The sequence below is a fragment of the Danio rerio genome, chromosome 22 (assembly GCF_049306965.1).
Source record: "Danio rerio strain Tuebingen ecotype United States chromosome 22, GRCz12tu, whole genome shotgun sequence".
Taxonomy (NCBI): Eukaryota; Metazoa; Chordata; class Actinopteri; order Cypriniformes; family Danionidae; genus Danio; species Danio rerio.
The window spans coordinates 3,339,340-3,358,225 of NC_133197.1; the positions used below are offsets into that span (position 1 = coordinate 3,339,340).

Here is an 18,886-nt window from a genome sequence, read left to right on the forward strand (position 1 = left end):
CTCGCCCGCTGCTACTGACACTTGAGTTTGAACAGTCTTTCATATTGTTTTATGCTTAAACTAACTAACAAATGTTTGTTTATTTATCTGATGGTATTTTAATTACATTACAACATCGATGCTGTAGGAACATTATAAAATTAAAAACAACCTTTCACCGGAAGTACATTGGTGTCTGAAGAACATTTACTGTGCCCATTGTTCATAAAGTAACTTTCTGAAACGCCAAATGTCCCCTTTGTGTGCTGTTGAGATGTTTGTAGCTCCTTCAGACCTCTTGTGAATCCCCCCGATGCGCGTTCACGTCCCCCGAGGGCGCGCGCTCGTTATGAAGTCCCACGCGCGGGGCCCGTGACGCAGGAGACGGGAGAGATTGAATGAACGGCGGCACAGATGCGGGGAAAATGCGGATTACCTCACATCTCACATGGCAGACTGGATCTTTCGCGCTATTGTGGCCGGAACAATGGCGGCCGCGCGCACTGGCCTTAAAAACTCTCGGCGCGCGCGCACGGAGCGCAATCTTCGCGGGAAACTGTGACCGTTAGAGAGGTGCGTGTTCATGTGATGCTAACTGCTCACACACACTTTCTTCACACTTTTATTGGATGTTGTGCGTTTGTGTTTGACTTTCTCGAGGTGAATTGACATGTTTGTTGTCTTTAGGTTGTTTTGTTGCTGCAGACAAACGCCGGGTTGTTTTCTGTGTGGTTATGGCAGGTTTTGTGATGAATAGCGCAATTCTTCAGCCCCTGAATGAGACATCTGTGTGTATTAATGAGTGTGTGTGTCAGTCAGTGAGTATCTGAGTTTGTGAGAGACTGACAATGTGTGTGTGTATTTGTGTATGTTTGAGTTTGTGTGTTTGACCAAGTATATGTATTTATGTGTCTATTTCTGTGTGTGTTTGTGTGTGTCTGTGTGTGTGTGTGTCTGTGTGTGAGAGAGAGTGTGTGTGTGTTTTTGTGTCTGAGTTTGTGTATTCGACCAAGTATGTGTATTTATGTGTCTATTTGTGTGTGTGTGAGAGAGATAGTGTGTATTTGTGTCTGAGTTTGTGTGTTTTCCCCAAGTATGTGTATTTATGTGTCTATTTGTGTGTGTATTTGTGTGAGAAAGAGTGTGTATTTGTGTCTGAGTTTGTGTGTTTTTCCAAGTATGTGTATTTATGTGTCTATTTGTGTGTGTGTGAGAGAGATAGTGTGTATTTGTGTCTGATTTTGTTTGTTTTCCCAAGTATGTGTATTTATGTGTCTATTTGTGTGTGTGTGAGAGAGAGAGATAGTGTGTATTTGTGTCTGAGTTTGTGTGTTTTCCCAAGTATGTGTATTTATGTGTCTATTTGTGTGTGTGTTTGTGTGAGAGATAGTGTGTGTTTGTGTCTGAGTTTGTGTGTTTGACCAAGTATGTGTATTTGTGTGTCTATTTGTGTGTATGTGTGTGTGAGAGAGATAGTGTGTGTTTGTGTTTGAGTTTGTGTGTTTGACCAAGTATGTGTATTTATGTGTCTATTTGTGTATGTGTGTGAGAGAGAGAGATAGTGTGTATTTGTGTCTGAGTTTGTGTGTTTTCCCAAGTATGTGTATTTATGTGTCTATTTGTGTGTGTGTTTGTGTAAGAGATAGTGTGTGTTTGTGTCTGAGTTTGTGTGTTTGACCAAGTATGTGTATTTGTGTGTCTATTTGTGTGTATGTGTGTGTGAGAGAGATAGTGTGTGTTTGTGTTTGAGTTTGTGTGTTTGACCAAGTATGTGTATTTATGTGTCTATTTGTGTATGTGTGTGTGAGAGAGATAGTGTGTGTTTGTGTTTGAGTTTGTGTGTTTGACCAAGTATGTGTATTTATGTGTCTATTTGTGTGTGTGTATGAGTTTGTGTGTTTGACCAAGTATGTGTATTTGTGTGTCTATTTGTGTGTGTGTGTGTGTGTGTGTAAGAGAGAGATAGTGTGTGTTTGTGTTTGAGTTTGTGTGTTTGACCAAGTATGTGTATTTGTGTGTCTATTTGTGTGTATGTGTGTGTGAGAGAGAGTATATTAGTGTCTGAGCTTGTGTCTTTGACCAAGTTCTTGTATTTATGTGCTTGACCAGCTGTGTGTGTGTGTTTGGAGGCAGTGTATGAACTTGTGTGTTTCTGTGTGTTTGTGTCAAATGTGTGTATTTATGTGTTTTGTGTCTCTGTGTAGGTGTATTTGTGTGCGTGTGTGTGTTAGTTTGACTGGCAGTGAGTGTGTGTGTGTGTGTGTAATTGTGTTTGAGTTTATGTGTGTGTTAATAGTGTGTCAGTGAGTGTGTATTTGTGTCAGTAAGTGTGCGTTCGTGTATTTTTGTGCCAGTGACTGTGTTTATTTCTGTATTTGTGTCAGTGAGTGTGTGTGTGTAAATGTGTTTGTTTATTTTTGTATGTGTTATTAGTGTGTCAGTGAATGTGTATTTGTGTGTCAATAAGTGTGCGTTTGTGTATTTGTGTGCCAGTGACTGTGTGTTCTCTGTGTTTGAGTGTGTGTGTGTTTGTGTTTGTATTCGTGCGTTTGTGTCAGGGTTTCTGTATTTGTGTTTTTTTGTCAGTGTGTGTGTGTGTGTTTATGTGTCAGTGTGTGTGTTTCTGTATTTGTGCGTTTGTGTCAGTGTTTCTGTATTTGTGTGTTTGTGTTTATGTGTCACTATGTGTTTATGTGTCAGTGTATGTGTGTGTTTATGTGTCAGTGTGTGTGTATGTTTATGTGTCTGTGTGTGTGTGCGTTTCTGTATTTGTGCGTTTGCGTCAGTGTTTCTGTATTTGTGTGTGTGTGTTTATGTGTCAGTGTGTGTGTGTGTGTTTCTGTATTTGTGCGTTTGCGTCAGTGTTTCTGTATTTGTGTGTGTGTGTGTGTGTGTTTATGTGTCAGTGTGTGTGTGTTTATGTGTGTGTTTGTGTTTCTGTATTTGTGCGTTTGTGTCAGTGTTTCTGGATTTGTGTGTGTGTGTGTTTATGTGTCAGTGTATGTGTGTGTTTGTGTCAGTGTGTGTGTGTTTATGTGTCTGTGTGTGTTTGTGTTTCTGTATTTGTGCGTTTGTGTCAGTGTTTCTGTATTTGTGTGTGTGTGTGTGTTTATGTGTCAGTGTATGTGTGTGTTTATGTGTGTGTGTGTGTGTGTGTGTTTCTGTATTTGTGCGTTTGTTTCAGTGTTTGTGTGTTTATGTGTCAGTGTATGCGTGTGTGTGTATGTGTGTGTATGTGTATGTGTGTGTGTGTGTGTGTTTCTGTATTTGTGCGTTTGTTTCAGTGTTTCTGTATTTGTGTGTGTGTGTGTGTTTATGTGTCAGTGTATGCGCGTGTGTGTGTATGTGTGTGTGTGTGTGTTTATGTGTGTGTTTCTGTATTTGTACGTTTGTTTCAGTGTTTCTGTATTTGTGTGTGTGTGTGTGTTTATGTGTCAGTGTATGTGTGTGTTTATGTGTCAGTGTGTGTGTGTTTGTGATGGTTGAGCTGGGCTGTGTAATGTGCTGATTCAGTTAGTGCTGCGCAGACGATTGTCTTTCAGACGCTCTGATGATGATCATGTTATAAACAGATGAAGCAGGACTGATGGAGCCAAATGCTGATTCACAGCAGCACTATTGTTCAGCCGGAGGAACACGGCCAGAGCTGCTCTCACTGCACAACTCAGGCCACAAGTACAGTACAGAGTACAGTAACTTTAATATAGAGGGACAGAATTGTTGAGTTCTACCTCAGTTTGATGGGAGTTTTGCAACAGTTATTGGTAAATTAATTGGTTGTTAATTGGTGTTTACTAAAGTGTTCTGATTGGTTGTTGACTAGTTATGATATTACTAAAGTGTTCTGATTGATTGTTGACTAGTTATGATATTACTAAAGTGTTCTGATTGGTTGTTGACTAGTTATGTGATTACTAAAGTGTTCTGATTGGTTGTTGACTAGTTATGTGATTACTAAAGTGTTCTGATTGGTTGTTGACTAGTTATGTGATTACTAAAGTGTTCTGATTGGTTATTGACTCGTTATGCGGTTATTGAAGTGTTCTGATTGGCTATTGACTCGTTATGGGGTTACTAAAGTGTTCTGATTAGTTGCTTACTCGTTATGGGGTTACTGAAGTGTTCTGATTGGTTGTTGACTTGATGCTATGTTGTTTCTAAAGTGTTCTGATTGGATGTTAGCTCTGCTATGTGGTAACTAAAATGTTTTGATTGGTTGTTGGCTCATTATGCGGTTACTAAAGTGTTCTGATTGGTTGTTGATTTGTTGTGTGGTTACTGAAGCATTCTGATTGGTTGTTGACTTGTTATGCGGTTACTAAAGTGTTCTGATTGGTTGTTGACTCGTTATGCGGTTACCGAAGTGTTCTGATTGGTTGTTGACTCGTTATGCGGTTACTGAAGTGTTCTGATTGGTTGTTGACTCTTATGCGGTTACTGAAATGTTCTGATTGGTTATTGACTCGTTATGCGGTTACTAAAGTGTTCTGATTGTTTGTTGACTCCTTATGAGGTTACTGGAGTGTTCTGATTGGTTATTGACTCGTTATGAGGTTACTGAAGTGTTCTGATTGGTTATTGACTCGTTATGGGGTTACTGAAGTGTTCTGATTGGTTGTTGACTTGATGCTATGTTGTTTCTAAAGTGTTCTGATTGGATGTTAGCTCTGCTATGTGGTAACTAAAATGTTTTGATTGGTTGTTGGCTCATTATGCGGTTACTAAAGTGTTCTGATTGGTTGTTGATTTGTTGTGTGGTTACTGAAGCATTCTGATTGGTTGTTGACTTGTTATGCGGTTACTAAAGTGTTCTGATTGGTTGTTGACTCGTTATGCGGTTACCGACGTGTTCTGATTGGTTGTTGACTCTTATGCGGTTACGGAAATGTTCTGATCGGTTATTGACTCGTTATGCGGTTACTAAAGTGTTCTGATTGGTTATTGACTCGTTATGCGGTTACTAAAGTGTTCTGATTGTTTGTTGACTCCTTATGAGGTTATTGAAGTGTTCTGATTGGTTATTGACTCGTTATGAGGTTACTGAAGTGTTCTGATTGGTTATTGACTCGTTATGGGGTTACTGAAGTGTTCTGATTGGTTGTTGACTTAATGCTATGTTGTTTCTAAAGTGTTCTGATTGGATGTTAGCTCTGCTATGTGGTAACTAAAATGTTTTGATTGGTTGTTGGCTCATTATGCGGTTACTAAAGTGTTCTGATTGGTTGTTGATTTGTTGTGTGGTTACTGAAACATTCTGATTGGTTGTTGACTTGTTATGCGGTTACTGAAGTGTTCTGATTGGTTGTTGACTCTTTTTATTTGGTTACTGAAGTGTTCTGATTGGTTGTTGACTCCTTATGAGGTTACTGGAGTGTTCTGATTGGTTATTGACTCGTTATGAGTTTACTGAAGAGTTCTGATTGGTTATTGACTCGTTATGAGTTTACTGAAGTGTTCTGATTGGTTATTGACTCGTTATGAGGTTACTGAAGTGTTCTGATTGATTATTGACCCGTTATGAGGTGACTGAAGTGTTCTGATTGGTTATTGACTCGTTATGAGGTTACTGAAGTGTTCTAATTGGTTGTTGGCTCATTATTATGCAGTTAATAAAGTGTTCTAATTGGTTGTTGGCTCATTATTATGCAGTTAATAAAGTGTTCTGATTGGTTGTTGGCTCATTGTTATGCAGTCACTAAAGTGTTCTGATTGGTTGTTGGCTCATTGTTATGCAGTCACTAAAGTGTTCTGATTGGTTGTTGGGTTGTTATGCAGCTGCTAAAGTATTTTGATTGGTTGTTGGGTTTTGCAGTTACTAAATTGTTCTGATTGGGTTCGGCTCATTGTTATGTTTTCACTAAAGTGTTCTGATTGGTCGACTTGTTGCTATGCAGTTGCCACTGGCGGGCAGGGCCTCACTATGTTTTTGTGTGTGTGTTTTTAGGACGCCGTGTCTGATTGATGGTCTTCACTCTGGTACGCGGGGCCTCACTGTGTGGTGTGGCGGCCCTCGTGCTCCTCATCATCTCCACCTCCACAGACTATTGGATGCAGTATCGCTACTCAGGGAACGCAGCCAATCAGGGGCTCTGGAGGTTTTGCATCAATCGCAGGTGCCACGCTCACACGCTGACCGTCGGTGAGAACACACACACACACACTCAGCTCATTTACATTCAATACAGCTATGGTAAAACGGAGAGACCTGCAGAATCTGTTTCTCTGGATTTAACATGATTGTGTTAATGAGTTTGATTCACAACAAATTACAGCATTTGTTAATTAAATAACTAAAATGAAACAAGGACAGTGATTGTCATTGCTTCATGACAATATTATACATTTAATATGACATTTTAAAGTACTATTATCAGATGCTTAACATTATAAGTCAACATTTTACTCTCGCTTCTATATTTATATTGTGATTTATCCATGCCATATTTGAACAGATTTCCATGATAACATGTGTTTAATTAGGGCTGCAACAACGAATCGATTGAATCGATAAAAATTGATTACTAAAAGCGTTAGCAAGGAATTTCAGAATCGATTCGTTGTGTCGCGCATTTTATTAATAAAAAACACTTCGGTTCAGCATGGAGCGGAGTGAACACGGTCTCTCTCGCGTACAGATACACTGATAGTACAGCACCTCATAAGCTGCGTCCCAAATACACTATGCACTATGTACTTATGCACTTACACACTCAACAGGATAGTATATGTATATAGTGTCGTCCCAAATGGCACACTAATGTTTTTTTACTAAACGGAAATTCAAACCGTTTCTCTGATGACGTTTGACGGTTGCCAAATCAGTGAAATAAACGACCGAATAATCAAATAATACCTGCCGTGAGTGTAACCGCATTCACCATCGGGAGACGCTATAATCACTCCCATAGGGGAATTTTGCTTTCACCATTCAAAATAAATAAAGTTATCCAACATGTGCGCCCGATAGCTCCGCCCCTTCCGCTACGTAAGCAAACCTGCGGTCGTTGAGTGCGTGAAGTGTCCATCATTCCACACTTTATTTTACCAGCTGAATGAGTGCATCATCCGGGTAATTAAAGTGCACTCATTATTTTTAGAGTTTTCAGTGTGAACACACTGCTCATACTACAAAATGGCGTAGAATAGTGCATAAGTTTGCGATTTGGGACGCAGCTATAGACAGGGATGAGGAGGAAGGGAGTTCAACAGCAGGGTCCACCTTTTGTTCTGTTTGGAAGTGAGGACCATAAAGTCTCTGGTACTGATGTTTTACTCGTTATCCAGCTTGACAAGCATGACAAGTTAGCGTTAGCTCGTTCACCTTTAGAGCGGCACCTGAGTAAATCAAACTGGCGCTGAGCAGAGCTCTCAGTAAGGGACCGTCGGAAAAGTGCTTCTTTTTCGTTTTTTTTTTCGAAAACAAAACCAATTTAACTCCGCTGAGAGACGTGTCATATTATCACAATTATGCAGCGTTTTATCCGCCTAATGCTTAGTTTATGTTTTAGACATGTAAATAAACACAAGTACAAATAAAACAAAACATTTAGAGTTTGTAAAACACACAAGAAAGTCTAAAAATCCATTCACATATTTTGCCGACGGTTATATTCATATCAGATACACATTACACACAGTGAAAGTAACTGTAATGTTGAATCTACTCTTCTCCAAGTTCTCCAGCCACTTACTTGCATGTATTTGAGGAGTAACTGGTGAATTTACATGCTGAATCCTGCGTGTTCTGCTTTTTATAAATGAGGCAGCGGCCCCAAGTAAACATGGAGACGACCATCTCACGTTATAGATCACGATCACTTACACGTTTATGTGAACTGCTGAAACTTCTGTTTGAGATTATATCTCATTAAGATTATTTTTCTTTCTCTCTATTTTCCAATTCACAAATAATTTAACTTGTTTTAAGCAAACAATCACTTAATTTTGAGGTGTTTTTTTTTTTTCAGAAAACAAGACATAATATCTTCTGCTATTTCATGTGTCTAGTGCAGGGGTGTCAAACTCAATTCCTGGAGGGCCGAAGCCCTGCACAGTTTAGTTCCAACCCTGCTCCAACACACTTACCTGTAGGTTTCAAACAAGCCTGAAGGACTCTATTAGTTTGATCAGGTGTGTTTAATTAGGGTTGGAACTAAACTGTGCAGAGCTGCGGCCCTCCAGGAACTGAGTTTGACACCTGTGGTCTAGTGTGTATCTTGATGTAAAAATAATTAGATATTTGGGGTGAAAACATGACAAAACTACTTCGTTTTTTATTTCTACTATTATTTTATTGTAATTATTATTATCATTATTATAACAGTTCAGGGATGAGCGTTTTTGAATAAACGGTTGGAAATGAATGCTATGCTTTTAAAAATCTGATTAATCGAAAAAATAATCGACAGATTAATTTATTAATAAAATAATCGTTAGTTGCAGCCCTATATTTAATTAATTTATTGTGATTTAGTTGATTTATTTATTTTGTTTTCACAAAAAATAGATGTGGCACATCTAGTTTTTCTGAGGCACATGCATGCTTTTATCTGGCTACGCTAGTGAGATATATACAGTGGTGTGAACAATTGTTTGCCCCTTACTGTTTACTTTTTTTGCATGTTTGTCACACTTTGATGTTTCAAATCATCGAACAGATTAAAGTATTAGTCAAAGATAACACAAGTAAATATGCAGTTCTGAAATGAAGGTTATTATTAAGCGGAAACTAAATACTACAAAATGATACAATATTGGCTAGTTGCACAAGATGGCGCCGGTGAGCTTCCGAGACGCAAGTGTGTGAGCGTTTATTTCCAGTTGTATAGAACTATGAAGGAAGAGGTGATGATTTCCCATTTTTGTTACCAAAAATGAGCATGCTTAAAACAATAAATAAAAAAACTAAATTGTGGGAAAGTGGGAAATCTTCACCTCTTCCTTCATAGATCTATAGACCTTTTTCTTGGAACGCAAAACTACCCATTATGCTTTGCGTGTATGCGCAAGGAGAATGCGAAGAACTTCCGGTCGGCAGCTGATGCGTGTAAACAGTCACATTTGGACAGCTTTGAAACGATAGTTTTAATCTATTTTATCCTCATTGAACTAATACTAATACTGTTGTCCATCAGCAGCATCTCCTGGACTGAAATTTAAAGAAATGTGATCTAATAGGATGGAAGACAGCTGCTGTGAGGCGTTTTCCCCTCGTTGTCAGACGGCATCTTCTGCAGTTTAAATGAAGCCTCGTCATCGCTAAAGTCAACATTTTCTCTTTATTTCAAATATATAACCAGCCCAAACACATGTAGTTCAGCAAAATGTTTGACACACACACGTAGCCTGTACTGCGCCACTGACACACTGATTTAATAACTGTGACAAAGTGAAAATATAGGCTAGCGTCATTTCGAAATGACAGAAAAACACAAACCGTGGGGAAAACAACACACGAAATAAAACACAAACGACTCGCGATTAGAATGAACAGCAAATCAGCAGCAGAGGATCAATAACAGACTTTTATTGCTCATTTTTGTAAATTGGACGACTTTCATACCTGTTAAGTTTCATGCCAGTACTCTGGTTTGCTCTCTCTCTCTCTCTGTGTGTGTGTGCGCGTGTATTTCTGACGGCAGACACGTGAACTAGGAGAATGCTTTTCTCGTATTTCTGACGCGCTTGAACCACATGTGACAGATTATAACGGCTTTAACAGATACATTTCTAAGTTGTGCGTCACAAAAACACTCTGTTATCCATTAAAAACGTTATTTGAAACCCATTTTCGGAGCGCAAATTACCAGTTGTACACGCTGTAAACGGAAGTTTTTAGCATTCCACCGGAAGACGCTGGTCGCTATGGCGCCCTCCATGCAGCAGCCATGAAAAAGGTCTATACAACCGGAAATAAACGTGCAAACACTTTTATCTTGAAAGCTCACCGGCGCCATCTTGTGGAACTAGCACATAAAACCACTCATGATTTTCTGTATCTGGACATAATAAAAATCTGGTCCTAGGGAGTGTAAGTTTGGGTGCTAGTGAAGATGATGTGTGTGTTTGTGTGCCTTGCAGCATTCTGGGATGCCACCCGGGCCTTCATGCTGCTGTCGGTGCTGAGCTGCTTTGCTGGAGTCCTGCTGGGGCTCACAGCATCCAAAAGAGCCAGAAGCAGAAGAGTGAAGACTGGAGGAATCACACTGCTACTGTCCGGTAAGACATACTCATATATGCACATGCTCTTACACACACCCGCACACACATGCATCTATATATACACACTACCTGACAAAAGTCTTGTCGTTGAGCCCAGTTGTAAGAGCAACAAATAATAACTTGACTTAAAGTTGTTTATCTGGAAAAGTGTCAGAAGGTGGATTTTTCTGATGAATCATCTGTTGATCTGCATCCCAATCATCACCAATACTGCTGAAGACCTACTGGAACCCACATGGAGCCAATATTCTCACAGAAATTAGTCAAGTTTGGTAAAGGAAAAGTCATGGTTTGGGGTTGCATTCAGTATGGGGGCGTGCGAGAGATCTGCAACATCAACAGCCTGAGGTATCAAGACATTTGTGCTGCCCATTACATTACAAACCACAGGAGAGGGACAATTCTCCAGCAGGATAGCGCTCCTCCTCAAAGCTCCTGAAAGCAAAAAAGGTCAAGCTGCTCCAGGATTGGCCAGCCCAGTCACCAGACATGAACATTATTGAAGATTAATCAATTCTATACTGGACATTATTTCTGTTCAGTGATGAGACTTTTGTCTTAGCAGAGTCAGACCTTACTGTCCTAATGAAATCATTAATAACCAAGGCATGATCATATTTTATTTTGGTAAAATAAGCGTCATTTAGAGGCCGTTGCCTTTTATATAAGCCACTCCTGATACCAAACGATCAGCTAGAAGTCAAGTTATTATTTGTTGGTTCTTAAACTTGGATAGGCGACAATATGTTTGTCAGGTAGTGTATATACACACATTCATATATATATATATATATATTAGTGCTGTCAATCTATTAAAAAAAATTACTAATTAATCACACTTTTTTTAATGTAAACACAAGTGACTGAAACTTGTAATTTTGACTATTTAAATGTTAAATTAATGTAGACACAAGACAAAAACTATTTAAATTCAAAATATAATTGTTTATTAGTATTTGTGTTTAACAGATTTCCTCATGTAAACAACAAACCCAAAATAAACCATCAAGATCCTGGCTTGACAGCCATATTTATTACAGAAATTAAAACACAGGCATGTTAATGACATTTGAATTTCAAAAATGTCAATGTCAATAAAGAAAACATTGATTTCCATGTTGGATTCTAAGTGGACTGCAAAAAAATGCCAAAATACAGGCATTACAGAAAGGAAAAATTATAATAATAATAAAGTATTGAATACAAACAGTTGTACTCATTGTAAAGTTGTATTGCTGTGAGTCGAGAACATACATTATAAAGTAGAAACAATTTTGCTCAGTCCTCCTTTACATTTATCCAGTTGCTAAGACAGTCCACACCGCTCTTTAAGTACGTCTCGTGCGCACGCGCCCCTACTCAGATACGTCGCTCACTTAACCTCTTACACAGACACACACACACACACACAGACAGACACACACAATGCGCCAGAGTGACTTCCTTCAGATTCAACACGTTTGATCGCTCTGGAGCCTGGTGATGCGACATTAATTGTTTTATACTCAAACTTGCCTTCAAAAAATGCTTCCTTGACCTTATCCATATTTCTTTGCAATATGGACCTTATCCATGTTTCTTTCTTTGCATATTTCTTTGCATGCCTACAGCATCTAAACATTGGGGTACCTCAAGGCTCTGTTCTTGGGCCACTTCTCTTCTCCATCTACACATCATCTCTAGGACCAGTTATCCAGAGACATGGATTCTCCTACCACTGCTATGCTGATGATACCCAGCTATACCTCTCTTTTCATCCTGATGATCCCTCGGTTCCAGCTCGTATCTCAGCCTGCCTGTTGGATATTTCACACTGGATGAAAGATCATCATCTTCAGCTTAACCTCGCAAAAACAGAAATGCTTGTAGTTTCTGCCAACTCGACTCTACACCATAACTTTTCAACCCAGATGGGTGGGGCAACCATTACTGCATCCAAAATGGTGAAAAGCCTTGGAGTAATGATTGATGACCAACTAAACTTCTCTGACCACATTTCAAGAACTGCTCGATCGTGCAGATTCGCACTCTATAACATCAGAAAGATCCGACCCTTCTTATCTGAACATGCAGCTCAACTCCTTGTTCAAGCTCTTGTTCTCTCCAGACTGGATTACTGCAACTCTCTACTATACTAACTCTATCAAGCCTCTTCAACTGCTCCAGAATGCAGCAGCACGAGTGGTCCTCAATGAACCTAAAAGAGCACATGTCACTCCGCTGCTAGTCCGTTTGCACTGGCTGCCAGTTGCTGCTCGCATCAAATTCAAAGCTCTGATGTTTGCCTACAAAGTGACTTCTGGCCTTGCTCCTTCTTATCTGCTCTCGCTTCTGCAGATGTATGTGCCCTCCAGAAACTTGCGTTCTGTGAATGAACGTCGCCTCGTGGTTCCATCCCAAAGAGGGAAGAAATCACTTTCGCGAACGCTCACGCTCAATCTGCCCAGTTGGTGGAATGAACTCTCTAACTGCATCAGAACAGCAGAGTCACTCGCTACTTTCAAGAAACGACTAAAAACTCAACTATTTAGTCTCCACTTCACTTCCTAATCTGCAATTGCCTCTCTGGATATACCACTAACTGTACAAAAAAAAAAAAAATACTAATACTACTAATACTTCCCTTCTTAGACTTTACAGACCTGAAACTTGCCTATAGCACTTATTCATTGTTGCTCTTGGTTGTGTAAATTGCTTCCTTGTCCTCATTTGTAAGTCGCTTTGGATAAAAGCGTCTGCTAAATGACTAAATGTAAATGTAAAATGTCTAACATGTCCACCACAACAAGAAGTAGAAAAAAACTGCAACTACGCTAAATGCTTTATTTTTTTTAACGTGTTAAATATTTCAAATTAATCGCATGAGTTAATGCACTAGTTTTGACAGCACTAGTATTTATATATATATATATATATATATAAAACAACAAAAGTAACATTTTTAACTCAATTTGCCTATATCAGACTTTTATTTTGAAATGTGTGTGCGACAACCGTACCGTTTGACATGTGAAATTTCATTTAATTATAGCAACAAATATGTCAAAGCGCAAGTACGACCTTGAATATGTAAAGTGTGGATTTACTTATATTGACGACAAAAAAGGCTTAAAGCCTCAGTGTGTCATATGTAGTGAGCTGCTCTCACAAGAGAGCATGAAACCTTCTGAATTGAAACGACATTTAGAAATCAAACATCCCAGTTGCAAGGACAAACCTGTGGACTATTTTCAAAGACGACTCCAAAAGCTGAGGGCATCACAAAAGTGCCGAACATCTTCACGTTCAAAACAAGTACTGAGTGCGCATCGTACTGTGTAGCTCACCTTTTAGCAAAGGCTAAGAAAGCCCACAGAACAGCAGATGAGCGAATAACTGGTGATTATTATAATAATGGTTATGATCCCTTTAATCATTTTACTTTCATTTGCTGGTTTGTTCTGTTCAACAGGATCAGGTGTTAATGTTTTATTAACAGTTCAGTTTAGTTAATGGTAACTGAACTTTCCCTTACCCTAACCACTGTTTACAGTATTTGACGTTTTTACTCTGTAATATTACTGTAATCTGATCCATTTTGATTTATCGGTCACTACTTGTGTATGTTGACAAATAAATACAAATGAATTATAATTCCTAAAATTATATCATAGTTCCTAAAAATGTGGGTCCCATGGCCAAACCAGTTGAGAACCACTGCAGTAGAAGACACTTTTACTATGACCCAAAGCACACCAGTGTCAAGATTTGAAAATTAATTATGAGTTTAACCCTTTTGAATTACATGGACACATGTCCACATAAACACGCTCAACATTGCAACTGTGGAATGAGTCCAGACTATATATATATATATATATATATATATATATATATATATATATATATATATATATCTATATATATATATATTGTCATGATGATTCATAGTATCTGGATGAGCCTGAATGCCATGATTGACCAATCAGAATCAAGTATTCCAGAGAGTTGGTTGTGTGTGTGTGGGTTTCAGGGTTTCTGGCTCTGCTGGCGCTGTCCATCTACACAGGAATGACCATCAGCTACTTCGGCCGTCGCTACATCGACTGGCGTTTCTCCTGGTCCTTCATTCTGGGCTGGATTTCCGTCATTCTGGCTCTCGCTGCAGGTCAGTCATCGTAAAACACACACTTCATATAGAACAGGGGTCAGCAACCTGCGGCTCTAGAGCCGCATGTGGCTCTTTAGCGCTGCCCTTGTGGCTCCCTGGAGCTTTTTCAAAAATGTTCAAAAAGATGGGGAAGGTTAGTATATATTTTTGTTTTAATATGATTTCTATAGGAGGACAAACATTTTTAACGTTTTCAAATGCTGTAAAAGTATGTAGAATTAATATTTAATTTTAGCATTTCTGTCAACGAAGATTTGCGTCATAGCCTGCGACACACGTTTCTATCAGCAGGGCGGGATGCCAGGCAGGTGGCTGTTGTAAACAAACCGGGAGAAAATAAAGCATGGAAAACCGTTCACAGATGGTGACTACATGAAGGAGTCATTCATCAGCATATTAAAACACCTATTTGCAGACTTCAAAAACAAAACCAAGATAATACAAAAAAATAAAGATATACCTTTCTCTGCTAAGACAGTGAAGGAAAGGGATATTAAAATGGCAGGTAACATCACCGATCAGCAAACCAAGGACATTAATTCAGTGCCAGCATACTCAATTGCCTGTGATGTGACCGATATTCAATGCGCTTTTATGCAGGTATGTGAACTCTGATGGGCCGCAAGAAGAAATGATCAAATTAATAACACTAAAAGACAAGAGTCTGTGCTGAAGTGTTTAAATGACAACGAAATCAACACCAACCACCTGATTTCACTGGCTATTTAATCATGAAGGCTCATTATGTATTTGTAGCCAACTTAGTCATTTTTATAGTAGGCTAATATAACTACTATAGATACATACAGCATGTGTTTCCTTCATTATAAGGCTTATATAAGGCTTTACATTTTTTGCCGCTCCAGACATATTTGTTTTTTTGTTTTTTTTGGTCCAATATGGCTCTTTCAACATTTTGGGTTGCCGACCCCTGGTATAGAATAAACACACGTCTACTGTCTGTCTACACACATCAAACCTCAATTGTATATAAGCAAAATAATGCGATGATTAATTAAACTAATCGTTGTGTTTATTGTAGTTTTTTTACATTATTTTGCCCTGGTTTGGACTGATTTCTTGTGAGCTTTATAATGAATTATGTTGTATATGATTTGTATTAAATCTAAACTAGATTTAATAAACTAGTTTAATAAACTAAATACTTTTTATTATTAATTTTTTTTTATTATTTTTCTGTGTGTGTGTGTGTGTGTGTGTGTGTGTGTGTGTTTTAGTAGTTTTGTCTTTGCATGTTGTGTTTCTGTATTTTTTAAAATGTGTGTGTGTTTGTTCTTTGGTAGTTTTACCTGTGTATGTTGTTGTGTGTGTTTGTTTCTGGACTTTCCTCAGTGTTTTTGATGGCGTGTTTTATCTGTGTGTATTATGTGTGTGTTTCAGGAGTTTCCTCAGTCTTGATGGTGTGTATATTGTGTGTGTGTGTGTGTGTGTGTGTTTCAGGAGTGCTGAAGGTTTGTGCGTATCAGAGAAGTGTTTCTGAAGCGACGCCTGTGAGTGTTTCTGACAGCTGAAATCCTTCACATGCACATGATCAACAATAATAAACACTGCTGACTCTCACTGTCAGACTGTTCATTACACACACATATATACAAACACTTAGAGTTATCGTCTGTAATACCATCTGTCCAGCAGAGGGCGATCACTGGACAAATACACAAACACATGACGTTTACAGAACTGTTACATCTGGTACTAGTCATTAACCAGGGGTTTCAGGACAGCACTTTCACACTTGACCAACTCAAATATTCAGTAAAATCATTTAAACGACCATATTTTTAAATAAAATAATTTTTTCTTACTTTTTTTTGTAAATTTTATCAAACTAAATATATTATAATAAAAAATATACATTTTTACAAATTAAAATCACACTTTTATTTACAGGTGCCATTCAACTTACACTACACTATTGTAATGGATACCACTGTCAAATACACTTTTAATATACTCGAGCACAGGGGTTCTCAAACTTTTTTCATCAAGTACCACCACAATGAGCAGTATTGAAATACGTTGCGTGGTAAGCCCAGTAAAGCAGCTAAAGCTCTGAACAACACCTGGAAATGTTGCCTGGACCTCAGAAATATAGGCTATATAATAATATAATAAATATTATTATATGCCATATTCATATATAAATCATTTTTGATACATTTTGAAATATATGCACAGTAGCATGTACATGTAACATATTTGATTCCTCCGCGTACCACTAGAAGGAAGCCCGCGTTAACATTAACATTATTTAAGTTAAGGTTAGTTTTTATATCCATCTGTCTCTCCATCCCTCCGTCCATCCATCCATCCATCCATCCATCCATCCATCCATCCATCCATCTGTCTCTCCATCTATCTATCTATCTGTCTATCCATCCCTCCGTCCATCATCTATCTACCCATCTATCTGTCTATTCATCCGTCTCTCCATCCATCCATCCATCCATCCATCCATCCATCCATCCATCCATCTATCTATCTATCTATCTATCTATCTATCTATCTATCTATCTATCTATCTATCTATCTATCTATCCGTCCATCATCTATCTATCCATCTATCTGTCTATCCATCCGTCCGTCCATCTATCCATCCATCCATCCATCCATCCATCTGTCTCTCCATCTATATCCATCCATCCGTCTCTCCTACTATCTATCCATCTATCCGTCTATCCATCCGTTCGTCCATCCATCCATCCATCCGTCTCTCCATCTATCTATCCATCTGTCTATCCATCCGTCCATCCATCCATCCATCCATCTCTCCTACTATCTATCCATCTATCTGTCTATCCATCCATCCGTCCATCAATCTGTCTCTCCATCTATCTGTCTATCCATCCGTCCATCCATCAATCCATCCATCCATCCGTCCATCCATCCATCTCTCCATCTATCTGTCTATCCATCCATCCGTCCATCATCTATCTATCCATCTATCTGTCTATTCATCCGTCCGTCCATCTATCCAGCCATCCATCCATCCATCAATCTGTCTCTTCATCTATCTATCCATCCATCCGTCTCTTCTACTATCTATCCATCTGTCCGTCCATCCATCCATCCATCCGTCTCTCCATCTATCTATCCATCTGTCTCTCCATCCCTCCATCCATCCGTCTCTCCATCTATCTATCCATCCCTTCGTCCATCCATCCATCCATCTATCTTATCTATCTATCTATCTATCTATCTATCTATCTATATATCTATCTATCTATCTATCTATCTATCTATCTATATATCTATCTATCTATCTATCTATCTATCTATATATCTATCTATCTATCTATCTATCTATCTATCTATCTATCTATATATCTATCTATCTATCTATCTATCTATCTATCTATCTATCCGTCCATCATCTATCTATCCATCTATCTGTCTATCTATCCATCCATCCATCCATCCATCCATCCATCAATCTGTCTCTCCATCTATCTATCCATCCATCCGTCTCTCCTACTATCTATCCATCTATCCGTCTATTCATCCGTCCATCCATCCGTCTCTCCATCTATCTATCCATCTGTCTATCCATCCGTCCATCTATCCATCCATCCATCCATCCATCTCTCCTACTATCTATCCATCTATCTGTCTATCCATCCATCCGTCCATCAATCTGTCTCTCCATCTATCTATCCATCTATCTGTCTATCCATCCGTCCATCCATCAATCCATCCGTCCATCCATCCATCTCTCCTACTATCTGTCTATCTGTCTATCCATCTGTCCATCCATCCATCTATCCATCCATCCATCTGTCTCTCCTACTATCTATCCATCTATCTGTCTGTCCGTCCATCCATCCAACCATCCATCCGTCTCTCCATCTATCTGTCCATCCATCCATCCATTCGTCTATCCATCTGTCTATCTATCTATTTGCCTGTCCGTCCGTCCATCTTTTCATATTTTTGACATTAGATGCAACAACTTGACCAATTTTACAAATCAACTTTATTACAATTCAAAATTATTTCAGAAATTCACTGTTTTTACATTTTTAACTGCATCACAGCAGTCGCTGTGTATATTTACACCAATACTCCGATTTTAATATGATTAAGACAATGCTCTGATTAAGAGTCGAGCTTGTAAACAGCAATTTATGATGACCTTAAACTGACTAAAGTCTTAAACAAACTGCACACGTCTTAATTCCATTTCTGTGAAGTGTTTTTATTTTAGCCACATTATTGAGGCGTAGTACAGACATGAAAAAGACATGATTAAAGAACTTTAATCAAACTATTAACTTTTTGTAGGATTCTTTGCTACATTTTGTAGAGGTGGCCTGTTGCTTGAGAATTTGTATCCATCGTCATCTTTGTTCACACATAGGGCCCTATCATACAACTGACGCAATATTGTGCAAGACGTATTTGGTGTGATTTGTTGCTATTTTCAGACCAGCGCAACAGTAATTTTCATGTTTCGCACCACGTTGTTTATATGGCAAACACATTTGCGCTACTTTGTGGACTCATGGGTGTGCAGGT

General features: G+C 38.7%; 1 protein-coding gene across 8 annotated transcripts; it reads left to right on the top strand.

Annotated features, from left to right (window-relative positions):
* Window positions 1–518: 518 nt before the first annotated feature.
* Window positions 519–15,931, top strand: lim2.2 (lens intrinsic membrane protein 2.2). 8 transcript variants are annotated; one of them, XM_073936711.1, is made up of 6 exons: window positions 519–639; window positions 3,552–3,743; window positions 5,924–6,118; window positions 10,060–10,197; window positions 14,213–14,347; window positions 15,812–15,931. In XM_073936711.1, the coding sequence occupies exons 3-6, from the start codon at window positions 5,941–5,943 to the stop codon at window positions 15,880–15,882; spliced, it is 522 nt and encodes a 173-aa protein (XP_073792812.1). In that variant the 5' UTR covers window positions 519–639; window positions 3,552–3,743; window positions 5,924–5,940; the 3' UTR covers window positions 15,883–15,931.
* Window positions 15,932–18,886: the final 2,955 nt, after the last annotated feature.